Here is a 25,476-nt window from a genome sequence, read left to right as displayed (position 1 = left end):
AGTAACAGGTAAGCCTCAAATTCTGTTGATTTCCAGCACCACACACCTGTCTCTCTTTCCATGTTTTATGGTCCTCGGCGGTTACCAGGGGGCTATGTTCACTGGGGTTCCTCAGGAACCTGGTGATGGAATAACTGGTGCCCTGATCAGAACTGGCTTCTCCCAGCCCTGTCTAAACACTGGGCTCCCTATCCAGTGAGTAACAGCCATTAGCTGACCTCATCAAAAACAATCCAGTCTCTGAGATGTTTCTGAGATGGTGTCACACGATCAGTTTGCTCGCCATGATAGCTTGTTAAGAAGCAGTAAAGATTAACTTTAATGAGACTTTCAGATAATTGTGGTTTGGGTAATGAAAAGGCAGCTAAGTAGGTAACGAGCAGGATAGAGAAATTACTGCTCAAAGAAGGACCCACTCCTGGACCGCCGCACCCACGCCACCCAGAGGCTTTTGAGAAATGCAGGGAAGTGGCCACCAGACTTCCAGATCCACAGAGTCCAAATCAACATTTTTGACGAGTCCCCAGTGGAATGTGAACAGCCATGGCCGAGGATTGTTTACTCCGTGAAGGATCCCTCTAGCCTTGGTTTAGACTCTCAGCTCTAACACTTTCCTGCTTCAAGACACTGGGCAAAAACCCTTCAAGTCTCCATCTATCATATGAATTGCCTGAAAATGGGCTTAGGAGCACCAGGCGGGGGTTAGTGGTGAGGATGACTTAACGCTGTCAAAACACTTCTGTATGAGACACAGTGACGCTGGTGAGGATGAGGATGGTGCTGGCGATGATGACGTAATGATGAAAACGTACTTAAAGAGATGCATTACAGTTCGTAACCAGTTTGTAACCTAATCTCAAGCGTGTTGGCCCACTTCCTATAGTGAATGAACGTCTTTCTTTTGTTCTTGAACAGGAGTAGAGGAGTGGGTGATGGGCAAAGCATCCCATAGGTTTTAGGGAACAAGGCAAGAGAAGTGGTACATCTGACAGACATCATATGGAACATAGGCTGAGGGAGAGACAGGAATCTGCTGTTCTCACACATACAGTAGTCATGTGCATCTCACATCTCACTAGAGAAGCCGGGATCTGTGTTCCCATCAAGAGATATTCAGTTATTTAGAGATTAGGTTAGGACAAAGGTCTGGAGACTTGTCAGCAATGTTGTCATAGAACAATCGCTCTTTAATGTTTGAAAAAGAGCTATGTGTCAAGTGACAGCATTGCACAAAGGTCCACCCTTGCAAGTAAATCCTCTAAAAAAAAAAGTCACCTGGTCCATAGGGTGCTTGCAGAATTAACATCACCGCCTTTATTGGTCAGTAAATGAGCTAAACACAAAGTGTTTACATCTCAGATTCCTCACTGGCAAAATGGAGACACAATCTATAGACCCATGGTGGTTCTTCATGAGATGGGTAGCCTTCTCGGCACGCATGCTCCTTGTAGAGCTGGGAATACAGAGTTGAGCAGAGGTCATCAAGTGAACAGAAAAAAATGGGCCAGAGTGGACAGTGAGTGCCCAGAACGTGGTCCCTAAATAGTTGTATCCTTACTGAATGGTCCAAGGTAGGGGAGGGAGCGAGAGAGTTCTGTTTTTATGTTCCAGCCCCAGCTCCCTCCTCCTCAGCCTGGGGTTTGCTACATGGAGACATGTGGTCAGTTCACACGAAGTGTGTTGTTCTAACTCACAGCCCAAGGACATCAAATGTAGTGTTTAGAGAGCTGATTTTATAGTTATTTACTTGTGGCGGTTGAGGTGAACCCATGTGATGTTTGTGTGGAGGTCAGAGAACACCTGGCCTGTGGGCGACAGTTCCCTCCTTTTGCCATGCTGTCCTGGGGATCGAACTCAGGTCCTCAGGCTTGGTGGTAAAGCTGAGCCAACTCCCTAGATGAAAAGTTGATTTTCCTTTTTTAAAAATATTTATTTATTTTTATGTATATGAGTACACTTTCTGCACGTATACCTCCATGACAAAAAAAGGGCATTAGATCACATTATAGATGATGCTCTTGACCACTGAGCCATCTCTCCAGTGCCCAGAAAGTTGCTTTTCACAGCAATGATGTAACCTTCTTTATGGTTTCCCAATCAGTGAACTAGGCTGCCCTCAATCTCCAAAACTCCCCCAACTCCATACAGGGAAACCTCAAATACCCAGCTGCTCAAGATGACTCCTCCTCTCTCACAACCACACAGGGCCACTGGTTGCTTCACTCCTTCACTCTGCACCCCACCATGGTCCAGGCCTCCACAGATGCATATAGTGGCTTCCTCTCATGCCCCCATGCTCTACCCTGGCCTGGCCTTTGCACTATGGGTTTTCCTAAAATTCTCTGCTCACCTCCACTCATCGTCTTGGCAGTTTTCTCCTCTCCACAATTACACTTTCCCTTAAGGCTTTACTGAAACTCAAGAACTCCTAATGGACCGCCTTAGTCACCCACCCCCCCTGGAGCTTCTCTCCACCCTAAGAGAAAAGACACAAGTTCAGGACCTCTCACTGCTGTGACAAAATGCTCGATGAAAACAAGTTAAGAGAGCAAAGGGGTTATTCTGGCTCACTGTTTGAGGGCTCACAGTCCATCATGGCTAGGAAGGCATGGTGGCAGGAAAGCGAGGTGGCTGGTCACATGGCAACCACAGTCAGGAAGCAAAGAGAGATGGATGCTGGGCCTCCACTGGCTTCCTCCTTTTTATTCAGTCCTGGAAGGACCCCAGACCATAGGATGGGGCTGTCCATTAATCTAGAAGCCTCTCTCACAGACATGTCCCAAAGGTTGTTTCCAGTGAGTCTAAATTCTAACCAGCTGTCAATCAAGAATAACAATCAGGGCACCTTGGTCTAGTCCACTCTGAGAACCCTCTAGAAAGAGGCTGATGACCGGAAACAGTGTTGGTTAAATGGATGGATGATGATACGTGTTAGTCTGAGGGTTGTTACCAGGTGTCAGTCTATACTAGCCAATGCCAGCACATTGAGCTTAACTCGTCCTTTCTATTTTCCATCCTTCCTTGTTTTCTATGCCGAACAATAGGAGCCAGAGTTCAGACCCTGTTTGCTTTTCAAGTTGACCATAGCTGCTTTACGAGGTCAATCTATAGCCATTTTCATCTTACCCTCACAAACATCGGCTCATTTAATACACGGACAGCACAAGATGCTTTAAGCCACATCACCAAAGTCTATACTTAGGCAATGTCAACCATTTAAGATTTCAGCGTGAGGGGCTAGAGAGGTGGCTCAGAGGTTAAGAGCACTGGTTGTTCTTCCAGAGGTCCTGAGTTCAATTCCCAGCAACCACATGGTGGCTCACAACCATCTGTAATGAAATCTGGTGCCCTCTTCTGGTGTGTATATGTAATAAATAAGTAAAATATATTTTTTAAAAAAGATTTCAGCGTGAACAAAATAAATTTTTAAAAAGTGGCCTCTTCCACGTAAAAGCCCTGGGCACATGTGGAGGCCTCTTGCCAATAACTCTGCCCTCCTATAAATCATGTTAATTGTCTCCATGTGCCTGCGGCCTGCGGGGAGTTTCGCAGTACCCTTTGAGGAGATTAGTGGTCTCCGGTGTCGCTTATGAGACTCAGATGACCATCTGGAAGCCATTTCGGTTAAAGAATTAATGATTTTGAGGTTCAATAATACAGGACTTAAAAAAATAAATAAATACAGGAAACTTTGTGAACCCGGAGAACCTGTGGGTTTCCCTAGCCAAGATAAAGGGGGCCGACGCTCCTCAGTCCCGTTTGTTTGTTGGATCTGTGCAGAGTGTTTGGTTGATATTTAGAAGGTCACATGGCAGATTAAAGGAGGCCTTAAAGTGGAGCTGCTTGCAGAAGGGGAAGCTTTGCTTTGGTCTCCTTCTTTTCATTCTAGAAGGATCAGGAAGGGAGATGTAGCTGAGGTTCAAGGCTGTGAGTGGTGGGACAGCAGGTGCTGTCTAGTGATTCAGGGTGTAGACTTGGTGGTGAGGGCCCACTCAGGGCTTTAAATTTATCTTCCTATTATGGGATGGGAGATGAAGGATGAAGCCGACTCCATCCCCCACCTCAGCCTGGAAAAAAAAAAAGCTGTTGTGGTTCTCCCTTGATGGTAGGATGCTAAACATTGAAATTTAAAAAAAAAGCATTCTCTAGAGACTCCTGGGCTTTGAGGGGGGAGGAGGGGAAGAAATTGTGCAGTTCATCCTAGGGGCTCAAATGACTTCGTTATTGCTCCCCAAAGATGTGCCTACAGTGGCAAAGTCAGCTGCACTACCTGAACACGGAAGTCCCTGCTACCCTAGCCTGTAAGAGCCTGGTCACCTTTCTGGTATAAACTAGTCCCAAGGCCAGAGTACCCTCTACCTTTTTACGCCTTTTCACAAGCTGGGGCTTGGAAAGGTTAGCTCTTCCCTTGGGCTTTCTTCTACGGTAATCGCTGTTATGTTTGGTTTATTCTGAAAGCTTTTCCGACGGATTGGTCAACCCTGGGTGGGAGAGGGATCCCGGAGCCTGCGCAGTGTGAGGCTCAGAACAGGGTAGGGACCCCAAAGTTTGGGGAGCTGGTGGCAAATAGAGGCCTGGGCATCCAGCCTCTTCACTTCCAGACCCAAGAGGGTGTCAGGTCCTGTCTGCAGCATATTACCCAGACTCCTGAGGAGCCCATGAAACCCTAGCGTCAGGAAGCCTGCAAGGGATGTTGCTGGAACCTGGTGACGCCAGAAGGGAGCGCTGGGAAATCGGAAGAAAATAGATTCGAGGGTGTGAGGGCAAGCTGCTCTCACCTGGGCACATTTGAGGCACCATGTGTGTATATTGGGCGGGAGGAGTGGGAGAGGGGGACGATGAAGACGCTGTTTTGTTTTAACCTTGGACAGTTGATTAAAAAATGTTAGGTGAGATACAGAAAAAACGAGTCAAGCCGTCGCCATGTGCCCCAGGCCCGCATCTAAAGAAGGCGAGGTTAGCCAGCGCTTTCCCACGCGCGGTGCACACGGAGCACACATCCGTACACACACATCCCACTGAAAGCAATCGTTCGCTTAGATAGGTCCTCCACAGCTGCTCGTGACTTTGAATTCTAGCCGCCCCAGCCCTCAGGAGAGGACGACCTGAAGTTGCCTATCGGGGAACGACAACCCGGAGACCTAGCGGTGACCGTGGGAGGTGGCGAGACGCAAGAAACAAGGTTCCAGCTCCATCCTGCCTGGCGGGCAGCAGGAGGTTGCTAGGCGGGAGATCCCCTGGGGGTAGGAGAGGATTCAAGTCCACAAGTATCTTCGTTCTCTCTGTTGGTCTGGGTCCCATGGCTTGAGCGCCTGGGGCCGTTCGGGCGCTCTGGCATCCTTCATCTATCCGGCCGCGGGCGGGGCCGGAGGTGGGCGGATCTGGAGGGTGTAGTGGGCGGGTCCGAAGTGGGCGGGCCTGGGAGGCGGGATCAGTAGGACCGCGGTTGCAGCCTGAGAAAAGTTGTCTCGACCGGTTCACGAGCTGCCGCGGGAGCCAGAGTGCTGCCGGGGGCGGCCCCGGGCATGGGGCAGCCGGCGTGGGCCCCGGGCTGGCGATGGGTGGCGTGACAGCGGCCACGATGCGCTCGGAGGGCGAGGCCCCAAGGCGGGCAGCGCGGTACGGGGCGCTGAGCCTGGTGCTGGCCGCGCTGCTGGGCCAAGGTAAGCGGGCGCTGGCGGAGATCACGGGGTCCCCCCAGCCGGCTGCGAGGGAGTCGAGGGCGCAGGTGGAGAGGAGGGAGCGGGTGGCGAGAGCTCCGGGTCCCACTTACAGCAGCTAGCTGCCGAGACAGCGTGCCCCGGGCCGCAGCTGCGAGCGATAGAGCCCCGGCTAGGGATCCGCCGCGGCAACCCACCCAGAAGCCCAGCTGCCTCCCTCCGGGAGAGCGGGAAGGGGGGGCGTGGCTGCCAGACTCGGGGTCTTTGCTGCACCCTAAGTTCTACACTGGGTTGCGCGCCCCGAACTCCGTGCAGCTGCGGGGGCGCGAGGAGAACCACGGTTTCTCCGCGGCCCCTTCCCCAGCTTTGGAGAAACCTGGCACTTTCTGCCCCACATTAGACCAAGCGGTGGCGTTGGAAGCGACTCTGTCGCGAGGCTCCCACTTAGGTTCTTTGCTCGGGGCCATGGGAACCAGGACTCTGCAGGTTTCTGGAGACTTGTGCAAACCGGCTGACGCAGGCGTAACCAGAGCACTCGCTGCTGCTACGGTCGCTAAGTCGTGTTATGACTCCTCTGTGAGCCCGGTCGGGAGTTGGAAAACCGGAGCCACTAGCTTTAGCCGCTCAGGGTCCAGGAGCCCTGGGGTGCGGTCGCGGTGGGGCGCCTTAGCCGTGTTCTCGCGTGCTGTGGATTAAAACAGGATGTTCCATAGAGTCCTGCGTTCTCCCGCAGAGAGGCAGGTTCGAGCTCAGCCACTGACAGGGACTGGCTTGAGAATTTTCTCTAATCAGCCCCCCCCCCCCCACTTCGGATGTCAAGACCTCTTTCCTGCTCTGCTTCCTGCCCGGGGAGACAAGTTGTCAGTTGGCGTTAAAAAGTAGAATTTGCTTTACAAAAGTCCTTAGTCCACCATGTGAAACCGGGGAATGTCCCTTACTCCAGGAGCATTTCCCAGTCAAGCCTGCCAAGCACGTTCATGCTCCCCTCCAGTGAGTCCTGTTTCCCCAGAGGGGAACCCCCTCAGAGGATTAGGAGTGGGCTCCCCCCCCCCAAAGAGCAGAAATTCAGGAGCCTTTACCTGTATTCTGCTATTAGCCCAGAGGTTGCTCTCAGCGCACACCTCCCCGCGGATTCTGATCACCAAAATGGCTTAATGGGCAGTTAGAAAGAGAGACCCAGATTTCGCTTCAGATCAAGCAATGGCTGTAATTGCAGTGGCCGGTGTAGACCCTGGGCTGGCAAATTGAAGGCGCTGGGGTGGGGCTGGCATGTTGGGAGATTGCAGGGCTGGGAACGACCATGTGATGCAAAGCGGCGCTCCCTCCCCCCCCCCTCCTTAAGGCACCTGGATTTGATAGGCTTCACTGCGTGGGGCTCCTAAGGTTGGTTCTGACCTCGTCTGCCAAATGTGTTTCCACTTTGCAGCGCAGATAAAAGCTACAGTTCATCCCACTGTTTCGTAAATCAGTCTGGTGTTTACTCTGTAAGATGTCGCATGCGTGGGCAAGCGGGTGTGTGTTCCCACCTGTGTGCAGAGGCAGGAGATCAACTCTCACTGTCTACTGCAGTCGGTCTCCACCTTGTTTTATTTATTTATTTTATTTATTTATTTTTGAGACAGGGACTTTCATTTTGCCGGGAAGTAGCTCATTAGGCTAAGCCTTCCTTCCACCCAGCGTGCCCCTGACTTGCCCACCACTGCCTCCTCAGTCTGGGAAGGCAGCTGCTCCACCTGCCCCCGCTTTTCTGTTTTCTGAGTCGCGGATTCAGGTCCCCTTGCCGGCACGTGCATACTTCTACCACTGAGCCTTCTCCCGGCTCCTTCACAGGATGTTTTCTAGAACCGAACACCTTCTCACCGTTGTTTAAATTCCCACTGTGTTTAAAAAAGAACAACCATGCCACCAGGGACTTTGTCTATACAAGGGTCACTGTGTGGGTTTTTGGAACCTTGGAAATCTGTCCAGTCGTGAGTTGTGTGTTTTTGACTGTTAATTCTGAATCTTTGCAACACATCAAGGTTTGCAGAAAACGTAATTATTCTCAGGAGTTTCCAGAAATAGGACAGAGAGCATTGAAAGGGAGCACTCTCCCTAAGGCTGGCTTGAGCTGAGACGCAGGCTGCACCTGTCACCCCTCAACCACTGGTGAAAGGGGCTGTGGGCTGAGATTCCCCGGGAGGGTAGTTGTGACTTCTGATCAGGTGTGGGGCCCCAGAGAAGACGGGACTGGGCTGTGGATTCCAGCTCACTGGAACCTGTTTGAAGGGCCACAGTTACAATGATGTACACGTGGCCGGGAGGACAGAGGCCCTCGTGGAGGTGTGAGCTGCAAGCTGTGCCATGGTGCATGGAGCACACTGTTGGCCACTGAAGGAATGAAGTTTAAAAAAAAAAAAAAACAGTTCTTTGGCTTCTTAGTGCCCTGTGCTTAGGGGGACCTGGGGTGAAAAGGATTGTTCTCCCCTGCCCACGGCCATGCTTTCAGTGAGGACCAGGAGCTCCATCCACCCTCTCTCATCCATAATTCAGCTTCCCTGTCTGTGTCATCTTTCCAGAGGGTCCCTGGTAACCCCACTGATACACCACTGATACACTTTGGCCTGCCCAGTCTTCCCTCTCACCTGACTCTCAGCAGATATGGACTGTTCACACATGGTTTGATTACAAAGTCTGGGCAGATGTCCGGGCATGGTGGTGCACGCTTTTAATTCCAGCACTTGGAAGGCAGAGGCAGGCAGATCGCTGTGTGTGTTTGAGGCCAGCCTGGTCTACAAAGTGAGTCCAGGACAGACAAGGCTTAACACACACAGACCTTGTCTCGAAAACCCAAACAAACAAACACAAACAAACAAACAAAAACCCAAAAATACAAAGTCTGGGCAGATTGTCAGCATTTTTTTTAAATGGGAGAAGTAGTATAATTATATTTTAATTAAATAAAAATACATTTTTTTAAAAATTGGGGAAGTTACATAAAAATCTATGCCTATAGTATCTGTGTCAGAACCCTAAGCTACACTGCACAGCTGCATGCAGACTTTATGAGTAAATTACAGAAAAAATCTATTCACTATGAATTATATGTAGTTTTTTTTTTATGTTTACTGTTGTGCGGTGTTTTTATCTATCAAGTGTTTGCCTGCATGTAAGTCTGCATACCATGTGTGCAGCCCCCCTGGAACTGCAGTTACAGATGGTTGTGAGCCATCATGTGGGTGTCGGGAATTGAACCTGGGTCTTCTGGAAGAGCAGCCAGTGCCCTTAACCACTGAGCCATCCCACCAGGTCCCAGTTATCCCCTTTGTTCAAAAGTCATGTTTGTTAAGGGGGGAAATTAGGCCCTCTAAAGTCTATGGTTGTAAGCTTTCACACACACACACACACACACACACACACACACACACACACACACACATCAACTTTTGGACTCAACCTTCAGAAACCCCATGACTTCTCCTTCCTCTACCCACATACATGATTCTTGATCTGTGGACTTTTCCTGTTTTAATAGCAACACCATGATGGGCTCAGATCTGCTGCTGTTCAGTTGGCACAGTGCATTCCATAGTCAGCTTTGCCTTGGGATGGGGGGGACATTCCTTTTTTAATGCTGAGTAATATTCCCTTGAGTGGCTGCAGGGGGCACAGGGGCGGGCGGGGGGGGGTCATTCTTGTTCCTCAGATGAAGGCTATTTAAAGGACTCCAGCTTTTGTCAGCTATGAAAAAAGTTGTGAATATTCACAGACAGGTTTTTGGGTGGCATGCATTTGTTCCTCCTAGGCCTTGGGGTGCTGCTGAGTGATTTGGGAACTTTGCCATTTTGTTCCCCCTCCACCAGGACCATTTTGTATGATCTGTGGCACTTGGTGTCACCGCTGTTTGTTTGTTTTCTTGTTTTCTTCTTCTTTTTTTTTTCTTTTTGTCTGCCTATTCCAGTAGCCAAGTAGGACAAATCGGTTTAGGATATATATATATATATATATATATATTTAGTTAGTTGGTTTTGTTTTTGTTTCGTTTTTGTTTTGTTTTCTAAGGCAAGGTTTCTCTGTGTAACCCTACGTGTCCTGGACTCCCTGGCCTTGAACTCACAAAGATCCACCTGCCTCTGCCTCCCAAGTGCTGTGATTAAAGGTATATGCCCCCACCGCCCAGCTTCTTTGAGATTTTTAAACTCTCTTCTCTCAGTGTGTACATGTAGATGTGGGAGTGCGTACATGTGGAGGTCAGAGGGCAACCCAGAGGGGTAGTTTCCCTCTTTCCCACCCTGTAGATTCTGGAGGCAGAACTCAGATTGTGAGGCTTGGCTGCAAGCTAGCTCCCTTACATGCTGTGCAATCTCACTGTCCCTTCTTTAGAATTTTTTTTTACATTTTATGTTTTATTTACTTCTTTGTTTTGTTTTGCTCTTCCTCATTTTCCTGCCAGATAAAGTGGAGTGACCTTGGGTTTCATGGTCATCTGTGCATCTCCTTTGGTGAAATGACCTTTTCAAATACTATGTACCCACTTTAGGATTTTGGTTGTTTTACTTTCTCACTGATGACTTTTCGGGCAGTTTCTGTGTTCTGGACATAAGTCCTCACCAAACTGTGTCTGGAAGTTGTTTCTCTCTAGTTGTCCTAAGAAAATCAGATTTTAAATTTTAATGAGAATTTCTCTTAACAGTTGTGCTTTTGGTGCCAAATGAAGAAATTCATCCCCCTAAGCCAAGGTCACAAGAATCTCTAGGCATGGGGGCCAGTGAGTGCGCGTAATAAGTTCAGTACCCTCAGAGGCCAGAAGAGGGCGTTAGAGCCCTTGGAACTGTAGCTAGAGAAGATTGTGAGCTGCGACGTCCTTGCTGGGAATTGAATCCAGGTCCTCTGGAAGAACAGTCTGTATTCTTAACCATCGATCCGTGTCTCCAGCCCCAAATCACTGTCTCTTTATATTTACTGCTGATGGCTTACAAAGAACATATAGTTGGGTTTCCTTTGTTTAATCCAGTGTGCTAATCTCTGTCTTTCAATCAACATCTTTATACCATTTATATGTAATGTAATTAATTGTCTGCGTGTTTACATTCGGAGCTGACACTGTGCACACAGTTTCTCTCCGTGTTCCTTCTGCTCCTTATTTTTCCCATGCCCTTTTCTGCTTTAGGGTTAGGCACTTTTCTATGATTCCATTTTATCTCCCCTATGGGCTCGTTTGTGCTTCCTGTTCAGTTTTGCCCATTGCACCAAGGTTTACAAAATGCGTCTTTAATTCATCAAAGCTTATATTCAAGCTGCATCATGCTGCTCCACGGGCTTTATACCAATCTTAAAAGAGTATATTTCCAGTATTTTCTCCCCCTCTACACAAAATCATTTTTGAAGTGTAACGCACTCTTACATGCTAGGTGCCACCAAGAGAATTGTTGATTAAAGATTGTTGGTGTGTAATTTCTTAGGAGAATGAAAAAAAAAATCACACTTAGTCGGCTCCCACTTGTTTCTGTGGAGCAGGCACTTTGGACACTGCTGTCCTGACGCCCCGGTCCCTGTAGGTTTCTATTGTGCCTCCTACCTTTAGTCAGTTCTCTTGTTTAAACACCCTGGGGATTTAGAAGTTGCTGCCTCCAGGAGATGAGGAAGGTCAATACTCGAGTCTGAGTTAGCACAATTTCCAAGAGAACGAGTTATACTACTCTTCAGAGACCGGCATCCATTCCATCTTTTGCAAGGTCCACACATCCTTTTTCCCTGTGACAGCCGTTAGCGATGCGTTTAGGACTCTGAAGTGGTTGGAATCCCGAAGCCACCAAAGGATTTGATGTCTTCCCTACATAAGACACGCGTCCTGTGATCCATGTGGAGAAGTGTCACTCACAGGCTAATTGGGGTCAGACTCCGTGGCCCTGAGAGGGCAGCTTCCTTCTGAGCCTCAGTTCTGCCCATTCCTGGAGGAACTGCTCAGAGAACGCAGGCTGCTAGACGCAGACGCGTCTGCGTCTCAGGCCTCAGAAAAGACAGGAGTTAGGGGCGCGCAACCTGATGGCCCCATAGTAATCTGGAGGCCTCCTAGGCACAGCAAGCAGTCTGATGTAGAATCCCCATGGCTGTCAGTCATATCTGCCTCCCACGGGTGTGCGGTCGGGGTTGGGGTGGGGGGAACACCATCGCTTAGATACGGTGGGGGCTGTGGTCATTTTCAGTGATTTTTATCTCTGGCTAAGGGTGTAGATTTCTGGGGATGAAGACCCTCAGGTCTGGACTGACCTTGACAGTCACCGATAGAATCCCTCAGGAAACTGTAGAAACTTGTTACTCGGAGGGGGTGGGTCCTTATAGCAGATGCTATAAGCAAAATCCATAGACACCGTTCTTCCCGCTCCACAGTATGGGCGTGGCCATTACCATCAGCACAGTTCTTCTCCGCCTCAGATTTTTATCATATGAAGGGTCAGATCGACTTCCTAGAACTTCAGGATAGAGATGTGTGAGCATCCTTCTCCTAGGGCTGGCATGACAAGATACCACACAGCGGGCGGCTTCTGTGCCACTTAGCCTACAGCCTAAGGTAAAGAATCAGCTCGCTCTCCGAGTCCAGAGTCCCAAATCATGGTACCTGCAGGGCCATATTCCTTTTCCTGAGTGCCTAAGCAGGATGCTTTCTTGACTCTTGCAGCTTCTGGTAGCTTCTGTGTTTTCCTTGGCTTGTGGTCCCATCATCACCTTCTTAGCCTCTGTGTTCCCATGCCTGACTTCTGGGTGGGTCTTCTCTCCTCTGTCTTTGTGTGTAGGGAGGAAGTGGTAGTGGGGGGGGGGGGTCAAGCTGAGGTATCATTCCTTAGGTGACTTTTACATTGTGTTGTGTGGGACTTGCCAATTAGGTTAGGCTGGCTGGGCAGGAAAACCCCAGAGATCAACCCCTGTCTCTGCCTCCCTGGCACCGGAAAAGCAAGCAGAGACTGCCACGTCTAGCTTTGGTTTTGGGTTTCAGAGAGCAAACTGGGGTCCTCATGCCTGCAAAGCTAATGCTGTACTAACTGAGCCCTCTCTCCAGTCCCCGCACCCCATCACACCCCTCTAGCCCCCTCCCACCCCACCCTCATCCCGCCCCCATTTTATAAGGCTACTTGGCATTGAATGCAAGGTCCACCCCGTTCCAGGGTGTTTGCAATTCTCACCCCGTAACTGCATCTGCAGGACCCTTTCCTAAGTAAGGCTCCGCTCATAGGTCTTCTAGGGCCACCAAGCCATCACACATAGTTAGAAGAGTTCAGAACACTTGCTGTTATAATTGGTCCTGTTCGTGCCACCAGAAAGAGACTCGAGCAAGCCAGTCTTGTCACAGCAGATGTTTTCAGGAAGGCCTGAGATGACGTTGAAGCAAACACAACAGCGCACTTGATATCGGGGAGGGGGGGGTGGGGGGGGGGGGAAAGGGCCACTCCAGGAGAGGCGGCCCCTTGTCGCAGACCACTGGGAGTTGGGAGAGGCTTTTGTTATCCTTAACTGCATCACCTTCCACCCTCATTGCTTCTTTTCCTAAACTCTACCTACCCCGCCCCCCCACCCTCACCCCCCCACCCTCACCCCCACCCCCACCGACTTTCCAGAGCCATCAAAGCCTAGAGCAGCCCTCAGGCTACACCCCTTAATCTTCTCATCCACTCTGCCGACTCCTTTCGTTTGTTTTGCTGAACCATTGCCCCCCCCCCCGCCTTTAATTATAATATCTATTTTCCTTTGTGTCTCCTTACCCTGTCTGTGCACTCCTGGCTGCGAAAATGTTGATATAGTGTCACCTGCTTTGGCATGTGGTGACCCATTAGGGACTCTGTAAGACAGTAAAGGGTTTCTTGTGTTCTCAAACTAAAGAAACTTTGAAGACGGCCCCCTTATCCATTATACACGTATGCTTATGTGCACACAGGTTGATTTCTGCTCTTGTTATTGAATTACATCTTAGTAATGATTGTCTTTTTGAAAGAAGAAAACAAAATAAACAAGAATTCTTGAGCCATTAAAACAAAAACAACAGCAACAACAACAAAACAGCCAGGTGTGGTGGCACACACCTTTAATCCCAGCGCTTTGGGAGGCAGAGGCAGGCAGATCGCTGTGAGTTCGAGGCCAGCCTGGTCAGGAACAGCCAAGGCTACACAGAGAAACCCTGTCACGAAAACCAGAAAACAAAACAAACAAAAAAACAAAAACAAAAGCACCCCAAAACAAAACCTCACACATTGTGAATAGCATCAGCCTTGGAAACATTGTTTCATCCTTTTGTTTCCTTGGGAAGCTATACTTTTGTGTTTAGCTACTAAGGCAATTTCCCTGCACCTGTCTGGTGGTGACCTGGTGGATAAACGCTGAGTTATTCCGCTTTCTGTTACTCATCTTTAGCTGAAAAGGCTAAAAATCCCAGCTTTGTGTGAGAGGCAACTGGTAACTGAGGGATTCCTGTGGACTTCAGGGGGAGTGGGATCCAGGAATCAGGCCATGTCACGGGATGCTCTTTGTCTCCTGTGAATGCCTTTGTCTTTTTGTTGTTGTTGTTGTTGTTTGTTTGTTTTTCGAGACAGGGTTTCTCTGTGTAGCCTTAGTTGTCCGAGACTCACTTTGTAGACCAGGCTGGCCTCGAACTCACAGCGATCCGCCTGTCTCTGCCTCCCAAGTGCTGGAATTAAAGGTGTGTGCCACCACGCCTGGCTGAGTGCCTTTGTCTTTATCATCAGACGGTTGCCTCTGTCGCTCACCCAATACTTACTTTCCTTCTGTACAGCACACCGAGGCCAAAAACAGTGACTTCCTAAGTGACTGGGAATTTCAGGAATGACCCACGCTTGAGCCTTTCAATGTGACAGGGGGAGTGAGAGTTTCTGATTGGCCAGATCAGTCTCTAGAGCTTGAGGCACAAGTGTAGCTCCATTCTAATCACCAGGACAGCGAGTGTAGAAGGAATAAAGATGCACCAAAAATTTGAGGCTGGAGAAGATGGCTCAGGGGTCAAGAGCAGTGGCTGCTCTTGCAGAGGACCTTGGTTCAGTTTCCAGCACCCACATGGTGGCTCCAGGCTGTCTGTAATTCCTACTCCAAAGGATCTGATGCCCTCTTCTGGCTTCTGTGGGGTACTGCATGCATGTGGTACACACACACACACACATATTCAATTCAGGCAAAAAACCATTTATAAACATAAAATAAATGCTTTCTCTAAAGAAGAAAGGGACTAGATGCTGTGTGGCGAAACCAAGTGTCTCACAACCAGTGAAGGAACAGAAGCCAAATGATATTGCCCAAGGCACAGAAGCCCCCTTCCCAGATGTGGCGGGAGGGCTCTCGTGTTTGTGCATAAGCAGCCACTTCATATGTGTCTCCTTGAACTGTAGGGAGGCTCACCCCATAAAGTGTTTGCCACAGGAGCCTGAGGACTGCAGATTGATTCCCCGCCCCACCCCCTACCGCCCTCTGCCAGACCCACAAAGAAAACTCCAGTTCCAGGGAAGGCAGAGATGGGAGGATCTTTGGGCCTCGCTGGCCAGCCAGCCCAGTCAGATCAGTGACTTCTAGGCCAGTAGGAGACCCTGTCTCAAAAAGAAAATATGTCTAATCACTGAGGGATGACACCTCAGATTGACCATGCGGACACATACCTGCATGTGTACACACACACACACACACACACACACACACACACACACACACACACAGGCTCACATGCACACACACTCCCCCACCACCCAGCACATCTTCCACTTAAGAGTGTTCTGTTTGCTTTGGAAATCATTCGTTTATTCATTTACTCACTCACCCATCTGGCATGGCTCCAGTTCTGGCTATGGACTGGGCTCTCTATCACTGACCCCCTCCCTGCAGAATGGACGGACCCCTCTTCCCCCCCCCACCCCACCCCCCATTGCCCACTTCTTCCACCTGGGACTACAAAGGACTCTGAGCAGAATTCCTAAAGCCTTGGCTACATACAAGCAACCCCTCAAGACTTCACCTCTGCCGTCCTCACCAAGCAAAGACACATACCCTGGGAGAAGTCTCCATCTGGGGCAATCTGTTCTGCCCTGGGTTTCTGCAGCATCCCCGGTTTTCTAAGTAGCAGTGTGTTCTTTTTCCCTCAACTTATGTAAATGTTTTGGGTCAGTACACAGCCCCGGGTCCCCATTTCATTAATGAATTGACTCACAGCAGACTTTTTTCTCATTTCTCTTCAAATTCAAACATTTTCATCTTGAATGTACAAAATCCTGTTAACAGAGCACCCTTTCCTAGCAGGAATCCACCCTTTCCTTCAGCTGCTCAGGGGACCCCCCCCTTCCCCCTCCCCCCTCTTCACCCCTCCCCCCACCAACTCCCCATCCACCACCACCACCACCACCACCCACCCCCCCACCCCCCCCACCCCCCCCACCCCTCCCACCCTCCCCCCCACCCCCCCACCCCCCGGCTATGGCCCTGCCCTGGAATATTGGGTCTGTGAGAAGTGTTTAGTGGCTTTGCCTAAGAGGTCTCAGTCTAGCTTTGGAGGCAATGCCCCACCCACAGTCAATAAAGGCTTCTCCTTCAAACTCTTGGGCTCTTCAGTTCTCCCATGGCTAATTTCATGTGTCAATGTGGCTGGGCCACAGAACCCAGATATTTGGTCAGACATTATTCTGGGTTTTGTTGGGTGATTTTAAAAAAAAAAAAAAGAGTTTTACACTTGCTTTGGCAGATTTTGAGTACGTAGGAAGATTTCTTGGATGCGGCTGGGCCCCCCATCCAAGGAAGTGAAGCCCTCATTATACCAACAGACTGGCCCTCTGCCTCATAAAGGCAAACTTGGGATTCTGAACTGTAGCTTTGGACCTCCCCTGCCGCTGGTTGGCAGCTATTGGCCCCAGCTGCTTCCGTCTTCCTGTGAGTCGGTTCTTCAAGGCAAGCCTCCTTGTCTGCACCATTGATTCTGATCCTGGCTAGCCTTGGCTAATGGAGGGGCCTCGGGGACTGAGTTCTAGGCAAGGAAGAGTCAGTTTTTTCTCCTGAGTCACACTTCTGCCTTTCCGATAACATCACCACTGGAGTTTGGGGCTGTTCCCTTCTTCCTAAATCACGACCAGCCGGCGAGAACGGTCCTCTCTTCTAAATTCCCACCACTTCCAGAGGCAATCAATACCAGCTGCCTCTGAGATGGGCAACCTCCCACCCACCCTAATTCGCATGGTCACATAGTTGTGTCCTTCGCCACAACCGTGCAGAGGCTCCTTCCCATCATCACATTAACAGCCAAAGCTGCAGTGAACTGTGAGGAACTCCAGATACGCTTTGGTTTTTCTTAAGAGAAAAGACAGTCTCTTTCAAAGCTAAAACAAAACATTGAAATCGGGGAAATTTCATTACTCTGATACCCGATCCAGTCCTCAGACCCAAGGTGTTGCTGCCTACGGTTTCAGTACTGTTCCTCGTAACAGTCCGCCTCAGTGCTTCATGTGCTATCTAGTGGTCCGGTTCCCTTTTTATTTGCTCATTTATTATTTTTTTAAAAGTATGCCTATACTGTATCCTGTATGTGGATATGCACATACTGTATGTGGATATACACCTAAGTGCAGTACCGACAGTGGCCAGAAGAGGGCATACTATCTCCCAGAGCTAGAGTTACAAGTGGTAATGAAGTAATGTGGTTGCTGCGAATTGAACCCAGATCCTGTAGAAAAGCAGCTAGTGCTTTTAACCACTGAGCCATCTCTCCACCCTTGCATGTTTCTTTACTTTTCTCAGTCTTTCTTTGAGTTTCATGACCTTTACCCTTTTGCAGGTGCAGGCTGGTCTTTTCATGACTGTGATAGTTAACCTTTATTGTGAACCTGACTGAATACAGAATCACCTAGCAGACAACCTCTGGGCATGTGTGTGAGGGCATTTTCATGGAGGTTTGCCTCAAGTGGGAAGACTTGCCCACTCTGGGTGGCACCATCCCATATGCTGGGGTCTTGGATGGTGTCAAAAGGAGGGCGTGAGCTGAGCCCTACCTAGCTTTCACCTCTCTCCTTCCTGTCTGTGGATGCCACCTGACCAGCTGCCTCACTCTCCTGCCTCCATGCCTTCCCTACCACAATGGGCTGTCCCGTCAAACCGTGACCTCAAAATAAACATCACCTTCCCCATGTCATTTTTGTGAAGTATTTTGTCTCAACGATGTCATTTATCAGGCTGCTCCGGTAAGCACATCCTCTTAAATGCTTTTACCCTGGTTACTCCATCAAGGTGATCTCTTCTTCTAGGCTTCGGTGCTGTGAGGTCTTCTAAACCACCTTTTGAATCAATGCCTATTTCTATGACAAAGATATATGGAGACCCCCAAATACCTCATTTCTTGGTAGAGTTTCAGGTTTTTGTTTTGAGTCAGATTCCTCTGGTACTTTTTTTTTTTTTTTTTTTTTTTTTTTTTTTTTTTTACCATTCCTGTTTACTTTGATGCTTAAAATATCTTGGATTTTGGGAACCATTTTTACAACGAGGTCTGTGCCGTTTTGACAGGTCTTCATTATTCTTTAAGCTCTGTCCTACTTTCTGGATATGAGATTCTTCAGGCTTATCTGTTCCTCCCACGTCCTGGCCCAAGACTCAGCTCAGTTACACTTGTAGTGGAACGGTCTTTAGAAAACAAAATCCTGTGTCCAGCTGCGCTCATTGTTGCTAAGTGGCCCAGCCCCCTCCCCCCCGCCCTGCCCCCCGACCCATGTGCACGGAGGGAGCCACGACACTGCTTTCAAGACATTCTTAGTGTTCTATTTCTGTCACGTGGTGTCACAGCGCCAGGATCCGCACAAGTATTGCCGTTCCCACCTGTACTGGTTGGACTTAATTTGTCAACTTGACACTGCCTACAGACAGCTAGGAGGGAGACCCTCATTGAGGAGCTGCCTAGCTCAGATTGGCCCATGGGCATGGTTGGGAGGGGGCGGTGGCGGGCTTTGATTGTCGATTGGTGCGGGAGAGCTCAGCCCACTGGGGGCGGCACCATTCCCTAGGCAGGTGTATAAGAAAGATAGCTGAGCGTGATCTTGCGAGCAAGCGGTGTTCCTCCGTGGTTTCAGCATCAGGCTCTTGCCTGATTCCCCACAATGGTCAGCTGTGACTGTGTAAGCCAGCTAAGCCCTTTCCTCTCCCGAGTGGCTTTGGGTTGTGGTATTCTATCACAACAACTGAAAGGAAACTTGAACACTGTCCAGTCTAAGTTGTTGGTACTGGAAGAACAACCTTCCCAGAGGAAGAGATGGCATCAGAAGAGGACAGAAGGATGATGGGCACATTGACTTGGTGTTTGCTAGACAGGACCTCAGCATTCTTGACAGACATGGTACAGAACGGGTGACAATGGGTGAATCAGAGAGAACAAAGCATAAGGACAGCGCCATTGGCACCAAATAGTGCTGACTTCCAGGTAGCTCAGCGACTTCCCCGGTTCTGACGATGGTTGATAATCTGCGAGGATTTCGCTTTCTTTAAAGTGTTTGACTCTGTGTTTCTCAACCTCACCCGCCACACTGACCTGGCGTGAGGTGTGTTGGGCAGGGATTCTTGCCTGCAGCATGCCCTCCCCAACATAGGCCAACTCAAGTGGCTCCCAGACTGCTACATGTACCACGGACACACACAGCTGTGTCTTCAGCATTGCCCAGTGTGTATAATGAGGTTCCTCGCATCAAAATAATTTTAGATTTTTAAAGAGAAATTGCAAAAAATATTTTTTAAAAAATCTCATATGCTTTTCAAGTCTTTATCCAGATTAATTTCTGTGTATCTGCCCCCCCACCACCTCTGTACATGGGTTTGTATGTAATTTTATGAACTACTTACAAACAAACTGTTTCTATATGGTGATCCCTTGAGCTTGTATCCTCTGAGACAGGAGCATTTGCTTTACCTACATCACTGTGGTCAAAAGTACCCAAGTCCCCCGCTTGACACCAACAGTTGTTCTGTTCGTGTCATTTATAGTAAACATGTTAACTCTGGATCCATTTAGGGTCTCGCGCTCAACACGTATCCGTGAAATCTGGTATGCCCCTGCTTAGAGATGAGACTTGGGAGAGTAATCTTCTTGCTGCCCCTTCATATGACTGACTACATCTGTTTGGTTTCTGCTCTCCTGGAGAAAATGCACAGCCAGTGCTTGTATGCACATACTTGTGTGAATGCATGCATGCATGCTCACCTAGACGACACACACACACACACACACACACAAACACACTCATTGCAGGCAGGACCAGCCCCAGCCATTATCTTTTGGACATAAGAGAGCCGAAATGCAAGTTTGGGGGTGACTTTTTTTTAAGTCCCCAACTCTCTAGCACAGATTCTGTGACTGCATCTGTCTGACTGAACGACACCTTGGATGCCTTTGTTTAGGTTGATGACAGCTTCTGGGTTTTCTCTAAAAAAAAAAAAAAAATAGGGTGTTAGTTTTATAAGTTCCACTGAAAACACACATGGGGGAGCATTTTGAAGAGCAGAAAGGACGTACAAGATGCTACGCTTAAAGACCCCGCCTTCAAAGACGGAAAATTACCTGTAGCTCAAATCCTGTTTTCTAATTTTCAGTCGCCCTCTAGGGCCCTTAGTGATTTTTGCCGCCTTACTGTCACCGTGCGTCCACTGGCTTCACACAGTTTTTCTCTTTTCCAAATCTTCTCATCTGAGCTCAGCCCGCAAGCAGTCATTTCCACTGACAGTCACTGTTTTACATACTAATTGCATTTCTGGAAAAAAATATTTTTGAGATAAATACATAGCTGATAAGATAGTTAAAGGTTCTTCTGTGTTTCCTCCCACATTATCTGCAGTGGCACACTTGGGCAAACACTGGCCTGGGGCCCAGGTGCAGATGGAGCAGGCAGATCTAGTGTAAACTGCTTTCTCCCCACGACTGGACCTCCAGATTGCATCCTCTGTCAGAACTTTGAAGGAGGAGGGCTTCCAGCAAAGATGGTATTCTAATTTCCTTTCTGTTGCTGTGATTAAAGCAAAAACAAAAACAAAACAACAACCAAAAAAAAAAAATCTTCTCACTGAAAGCAACTTAGGGAAGGAAATGATTTATTTCAATTTACAATCCCAGACCATGTCAGGGAAGGAACTCAAGTGCAGACACAGCAGCATCATGGTCATGGAAGTGCAGCAGGAGATATGGGGGATGCTGCTTGTGGGCTCACTCACAGGCTTGCACTGGGCTAGCTTTCTTGTACAGTGCAGGACCACCTGCCTAAGGAATGATGTCACCCATGGTGGGCTGGACCTCCTACATCAAGTACCAAGGCAGGCTCCCACAGACTTTCCCACAGGCCAGTCTGACCCAAACAGTTCCTTAGTTGAGGTGTCTCTAGGCTGTGTCAAGTTGACAGTTAAAGCTAATCACAAACCGATGGGGAAAAAAAGTTTTCTGAAGTCCCCAAAAGCCTGGGGTAGGGGCGGGGATAGTGGTAGAAGACTTGATTGACATGTGCAGTGCCCTGGGTTCAGTCACCATGGTTCCCACCATCACACGGATGCGCGCACACACAAACACACACACACACACACACACACACACACACACACACAGAGGAGATGAATGATAAATTATTATGCCAGGAGGCCAAACTGTCAAGCTGGTACGTTTAAGCTTTAGTCAATCAGTCAACATTTCATTTGGCATTTCCTGACTTTTCATCTATGCCTTTCCAAATAAGTCTGAAAACCCAGAGACTCTTCTGTGTTCTTTCTCCCAGAGGCAGACGTGCTGTGGCTTGAGAGCCATGTGCTGCCTTCTACAAACTACGAGAGCACCTCATACCACAAACCCTGTTTTTCTGAGCTTCATTTTCTGTAGAGCACAAGTAATATCTCATTTCATAGAAAACATTGTATACACTTTTTTTGTTGTTGTTGTTTTGAGACAGGGTTTCTCTGTGTAGCCTTGGCTGTCCTGGACTCGCTTTGTAGACCAGGCTGGCCTCGAACTCACAGCGATCCACCTGCCTCTGCCTCCCGAGTGCCGGGATTAAAGGCGTGCGCCACCACGCCCGGCTTCACAGAAAACATTGTATACATGTTTTAATGTTCAGCATTAACCCAAGTAGTCTGATATGCCTGTACTGTGTCCCTAAGATTGAAAATTGATAGCTGTGTGTCTAATTTCAAATATTAAACCGATCAGCGCCACTGATGAGAGTGCCGCCCTCTTGGTGAAATGTAAAGTACTGAGGATTTTAGCCTAGACAGGGGTGGGGCAACTTCGTTAGGGGTGGGGAGTGTTGACTGGAAAGATGGCTGCTCATTCATGAGGACTTGGGTTTGAATCTCAGCACTCGGGATAAAGGGTTTTACAAACACGTGTAGCTCTATTTTCAAGGCATCCAGCATCCTACCTACCTTTTGGCTTCCACAGAACCCTCATCAACCCCACCCTCACCCCACACCCCATACAATGAAATAAAAAAAAAAATGGGATTCTTGAGGGATGTCCTTATGATCTAAGCCTGCTTCAAGTTTTCAGGACTCCAAGCGCTCTGCCCCGGGACAGGTCTTTTGCCGTCACTTCTCTGGTGGAGGGCTTCGGAGACCAGCCCCGTCTGTTCTGTGCACACCGTTTCATCCTTGTGATTGGTGGTGGTGGGGGCGTTGTATCCACCCACTCTCCGCCAGCAGTAGTTCAGCGACCTAAAAAGCAAAACATCTTCGTTCCTTGATAGATGCCCCTGTTTGGGATGGGGGCGTGGCTGGAGACGAAGGTTACAACCATCCGGTCCCTGCGAGGGAAGCCACGCCCAGACCAGACCGTCGTAGGAGAAAAAGGATACAAGGGAAGCAAGGGTGGAGGAAGGCGACAGGGACTCTGGAAAAAGTTGAGATTCTTGCCGGCCGTGGTGGCGCGCCCGTGTAATCCCAGCACTCGGGGGAGGGAGGGGGGCAGAGGCAGGCGGATCTCTGTGAGTTCGAGGCCAGCCTGGTCTACAAAGCGAGTCCAGGACAGCCACGGCTACATAGTAAAACCCTGTCTAAAAAAAAAAAGAAAGAAAAAGAAGAAAAGAGATTCTCAGCTCCCAGTTTTCTACAGGCTTGGTTGAGGATCTTGTAGCTCAGTGGCAATCCCTCTACATGCCTTTACTGTCCACCGGCGGCTCCATCCCCTCCTCCTCCCTCCTGGCTCACGGGGAACTGGGCCTCCCGTGGGATATTGCAAGGGCTGCGCTGCGTTCATTTCCACCTCTATCCCGCTGCTTGTACCGCCCATGGCTGTGGCGGGCTGCTTCTCCAGCTCAGGCTGCCTGAGGCGGCTCCACTCTTAACATCTCATTCTGCTCTCTGTGGTTGGTACTGGCCCCACAGCCCCCATCATCTCCTTCCCCAAGGGACAGGCAGTGGGCCTCCCGCCCCCCCCCCCCAGTAGTTAACATCCATCATCTCGATCTCCTTAACCCTTTCATCGCTGTGTAGTCTGTTTCCTCATGTTCACACTCCTCTAGCGAAGTTACCACAGCATTTTATTTTTTCCTGTCTAGAATCTGACAAAATAGCTCCTTTTTATTCCTCATGTACATACTCAAGATTGTGATCAGGACAATTCTGATCAATAGAGCCACAAGGAAAAACACTTAGATGAAAACCCTTGGGCACAAAACCTACCTCTCCATCAGATCCTAATCTATACAGTGGAGAATGGACCAGCCTTCCCCACTCAACACCATTTTTTTCCAGCAACTAATGGGATTTTCAGGTCCCTTCCTAAATACCTCATAGCGGCATAAATGCAGGAAGTGCAGTTACCGTTATTTTATAAGTCACATCACAGGACATTATGTTTCTTATAGGCCTGAGTTTGGTCGCCCCTGTCCTTATTGAAACCCTACTATTATAGGGTAATGCCAGGCACACAGTATAAACTTTATAAATATCTATAAACACCAATAGGGGCCATGGGCTGTGACACAGTGAAACCAACTCTGGATTGCTGTTGAGTTTCCTGTGAGTCAGTAGAATAAAATGGACGCTCTATGCTAAATTCAATTTATCTGGGTCTGGAGAGATGGCTCAGTGCTTAAGAGTATTTACTGCTCATCCTGGGGATCCAGGTTTAGTTCCCAGCACCCACATCATAGCTCACAACCATCCTTAACTCCAGACAGGGGATCTGAAGCTCTCTTCTGACCTCTAAGGGGACCAGCCACTCATGTGACACACACACACTTAGGCAGACAAAACACTTATACATATACAAAAAAATTAAACGAAGGAAAAAATTCAGTTCATCTGGCAGTTCAATATGCTTTCTAATGGGGCTTCTAGGCCAGCTTTCCATGCAATACTATTTTTTTTTAATTATTTTTTTGTTTTGTTTTGTTTTTCGAGACAAGGTCTCTCTGTGTAGCCTTGGCTGTCCTGGACATGCTTTGTAGACCAGGCTGGCCTCAAACTCACAGTGATCTGTGTCCCTCTGCCTCCCAAGTGCTGGGATTAAAGGCTTGCACCACCAACACCCAGTTAAATTATTATTTTTATGTGTATGCATAAGTGCTTACATGAGTTTTGTGCACCACATGTGTTCAGAAGGCCTCAGAAGCCACAAGGTGGCATCAGATCTCCTAGAACTGGCGTTACAAACAGCTGTTAGCTACCCTCTAGATCCTGGGAGCTGAACCCAGGTCCTCTGCAAGAGCAGCCGATGCTCTTAACCCCTGGAGCCATCCCTCTAGCTTACAACAATATCGTTGCTTTAATGGGCCATCATTTTAGAAAGTCTAGAAGATAACAGATAATCTTTGTAGAAATAATAAGGATTTGTGTATATTTCATGCCTTTAACACACACGCCCGTACACACACACACACACACACACACACACACACACACACACACATACACGGAGAGCAGAAGGCACTTATAAATATCCAAGTTGTATTAGTGTTTTTCATCTGTGTAAGGAAGCACCCAACAACAGCAGTGGCTTAGAGGAGGAGAATTGCTCCTGCGCTCTCGGGTTTTAGGTTATGGGCACAACCAACTTGTCCATGGTAAAGACACGTTGTGACAATCAGTTGTTCTGTCCTGTGGGCCTGAAAGCCCTTTAAGTGAACAGGAACCATTTCAACCCACAAAAGCCCCCCCCCACACACACCCACGACCCACCCATGTCACCAACAGCTGCAAAGCAGCACCAGGAGCTGAGGCTGGAACACTCTAACAAGAATCTAAGGCTTTAACACAGTCCTATCCGCCTCTCCTCAGGGTCACCCAGTGTGAGCCCCCTCTCTCAGCTTCTCCACGTGAATTAGTTCTCAAAAGTCTCTGTCACGTAGCCACCGTCGTTCACTCCCAAATTTTGTTAGTAATGGAATCTGGTGATGGTTAGCAAAAGTCACAAGGTGTAGACCAACTTTGTGTCTTATAAGTAGACACGAAATGAAATACCCCCTCTGCCTTGATTTTGACTTCTGATTGAGTCTACGCTGCCCGTAGAGAAACCCGAAAACATCCATTTATTCTACAGCCAGCATCGCATATGATTGAAAAGAACACGTGGGTTGCCTCTGTGTGGCTGTGTATTTGCTGTAAAACAGCACTTACCATTTCTTCAGAAAGGATTTTTTTCTCTTCAAAGAGACGAGGGCAGCAACATGAACCTCGGGAAGGCGTCTTTCTGGGAACTCCAGATCTCCAGTTTGAAAAGTGGATCCCGTCTGTAAACTCCCAGGCATTCCACTGTTGCTTCTGTTTCTCTGCTTCTTAAGGTCGGGGTGATTCTTTAGGACAAAGGGAAAAAAGAAAATATTCTTGTAACAATGCAAGTTGCTCACAGCAA

At 48.7% G+C, this 25,476-nt stretch overlaps 1 protein-coding gene across 1 annotated transcript in view; it reads left to right on the top strand.

Annotated features, from left to right (window-relative positions):
- Window positions 1-5,434: 5,434 nt before the first annotated feature.
- The window catches only part of TMEM132C (transmembrane protein 132C), a 299,030-nt gene continuing 278,988 nt past the window's right edge, over window positions 5,435-25,476 (top strand). Inside the window, exon 1 of the mRNA XM_084763640.1 lies at window positions 5,435-5,663. Within this exon, the coding sequence (XP_084619766.1) occupies window positions 5,558-5,663 (106 nt within the window). The 5' untranslated portion in view covers window positions 5,435-5,557. The remainder of the gene's footprint in view (window positions 5,664-25,476) is intronic.

This window comes from Acomys minous, assembly GCF_964271855.1.
Source record: "Acomys minous genome assembly, chromosome: 16".
NCBI lineage: Eukaryota > Metazoa > Chordata > Mammalia > Rodentia > Muridae > Acomys > Acomys minous.
Note: the sequence above shows the minus strand (reverse complement) of the source record. Positions and strands in the feature narration are given on the sequence as shown.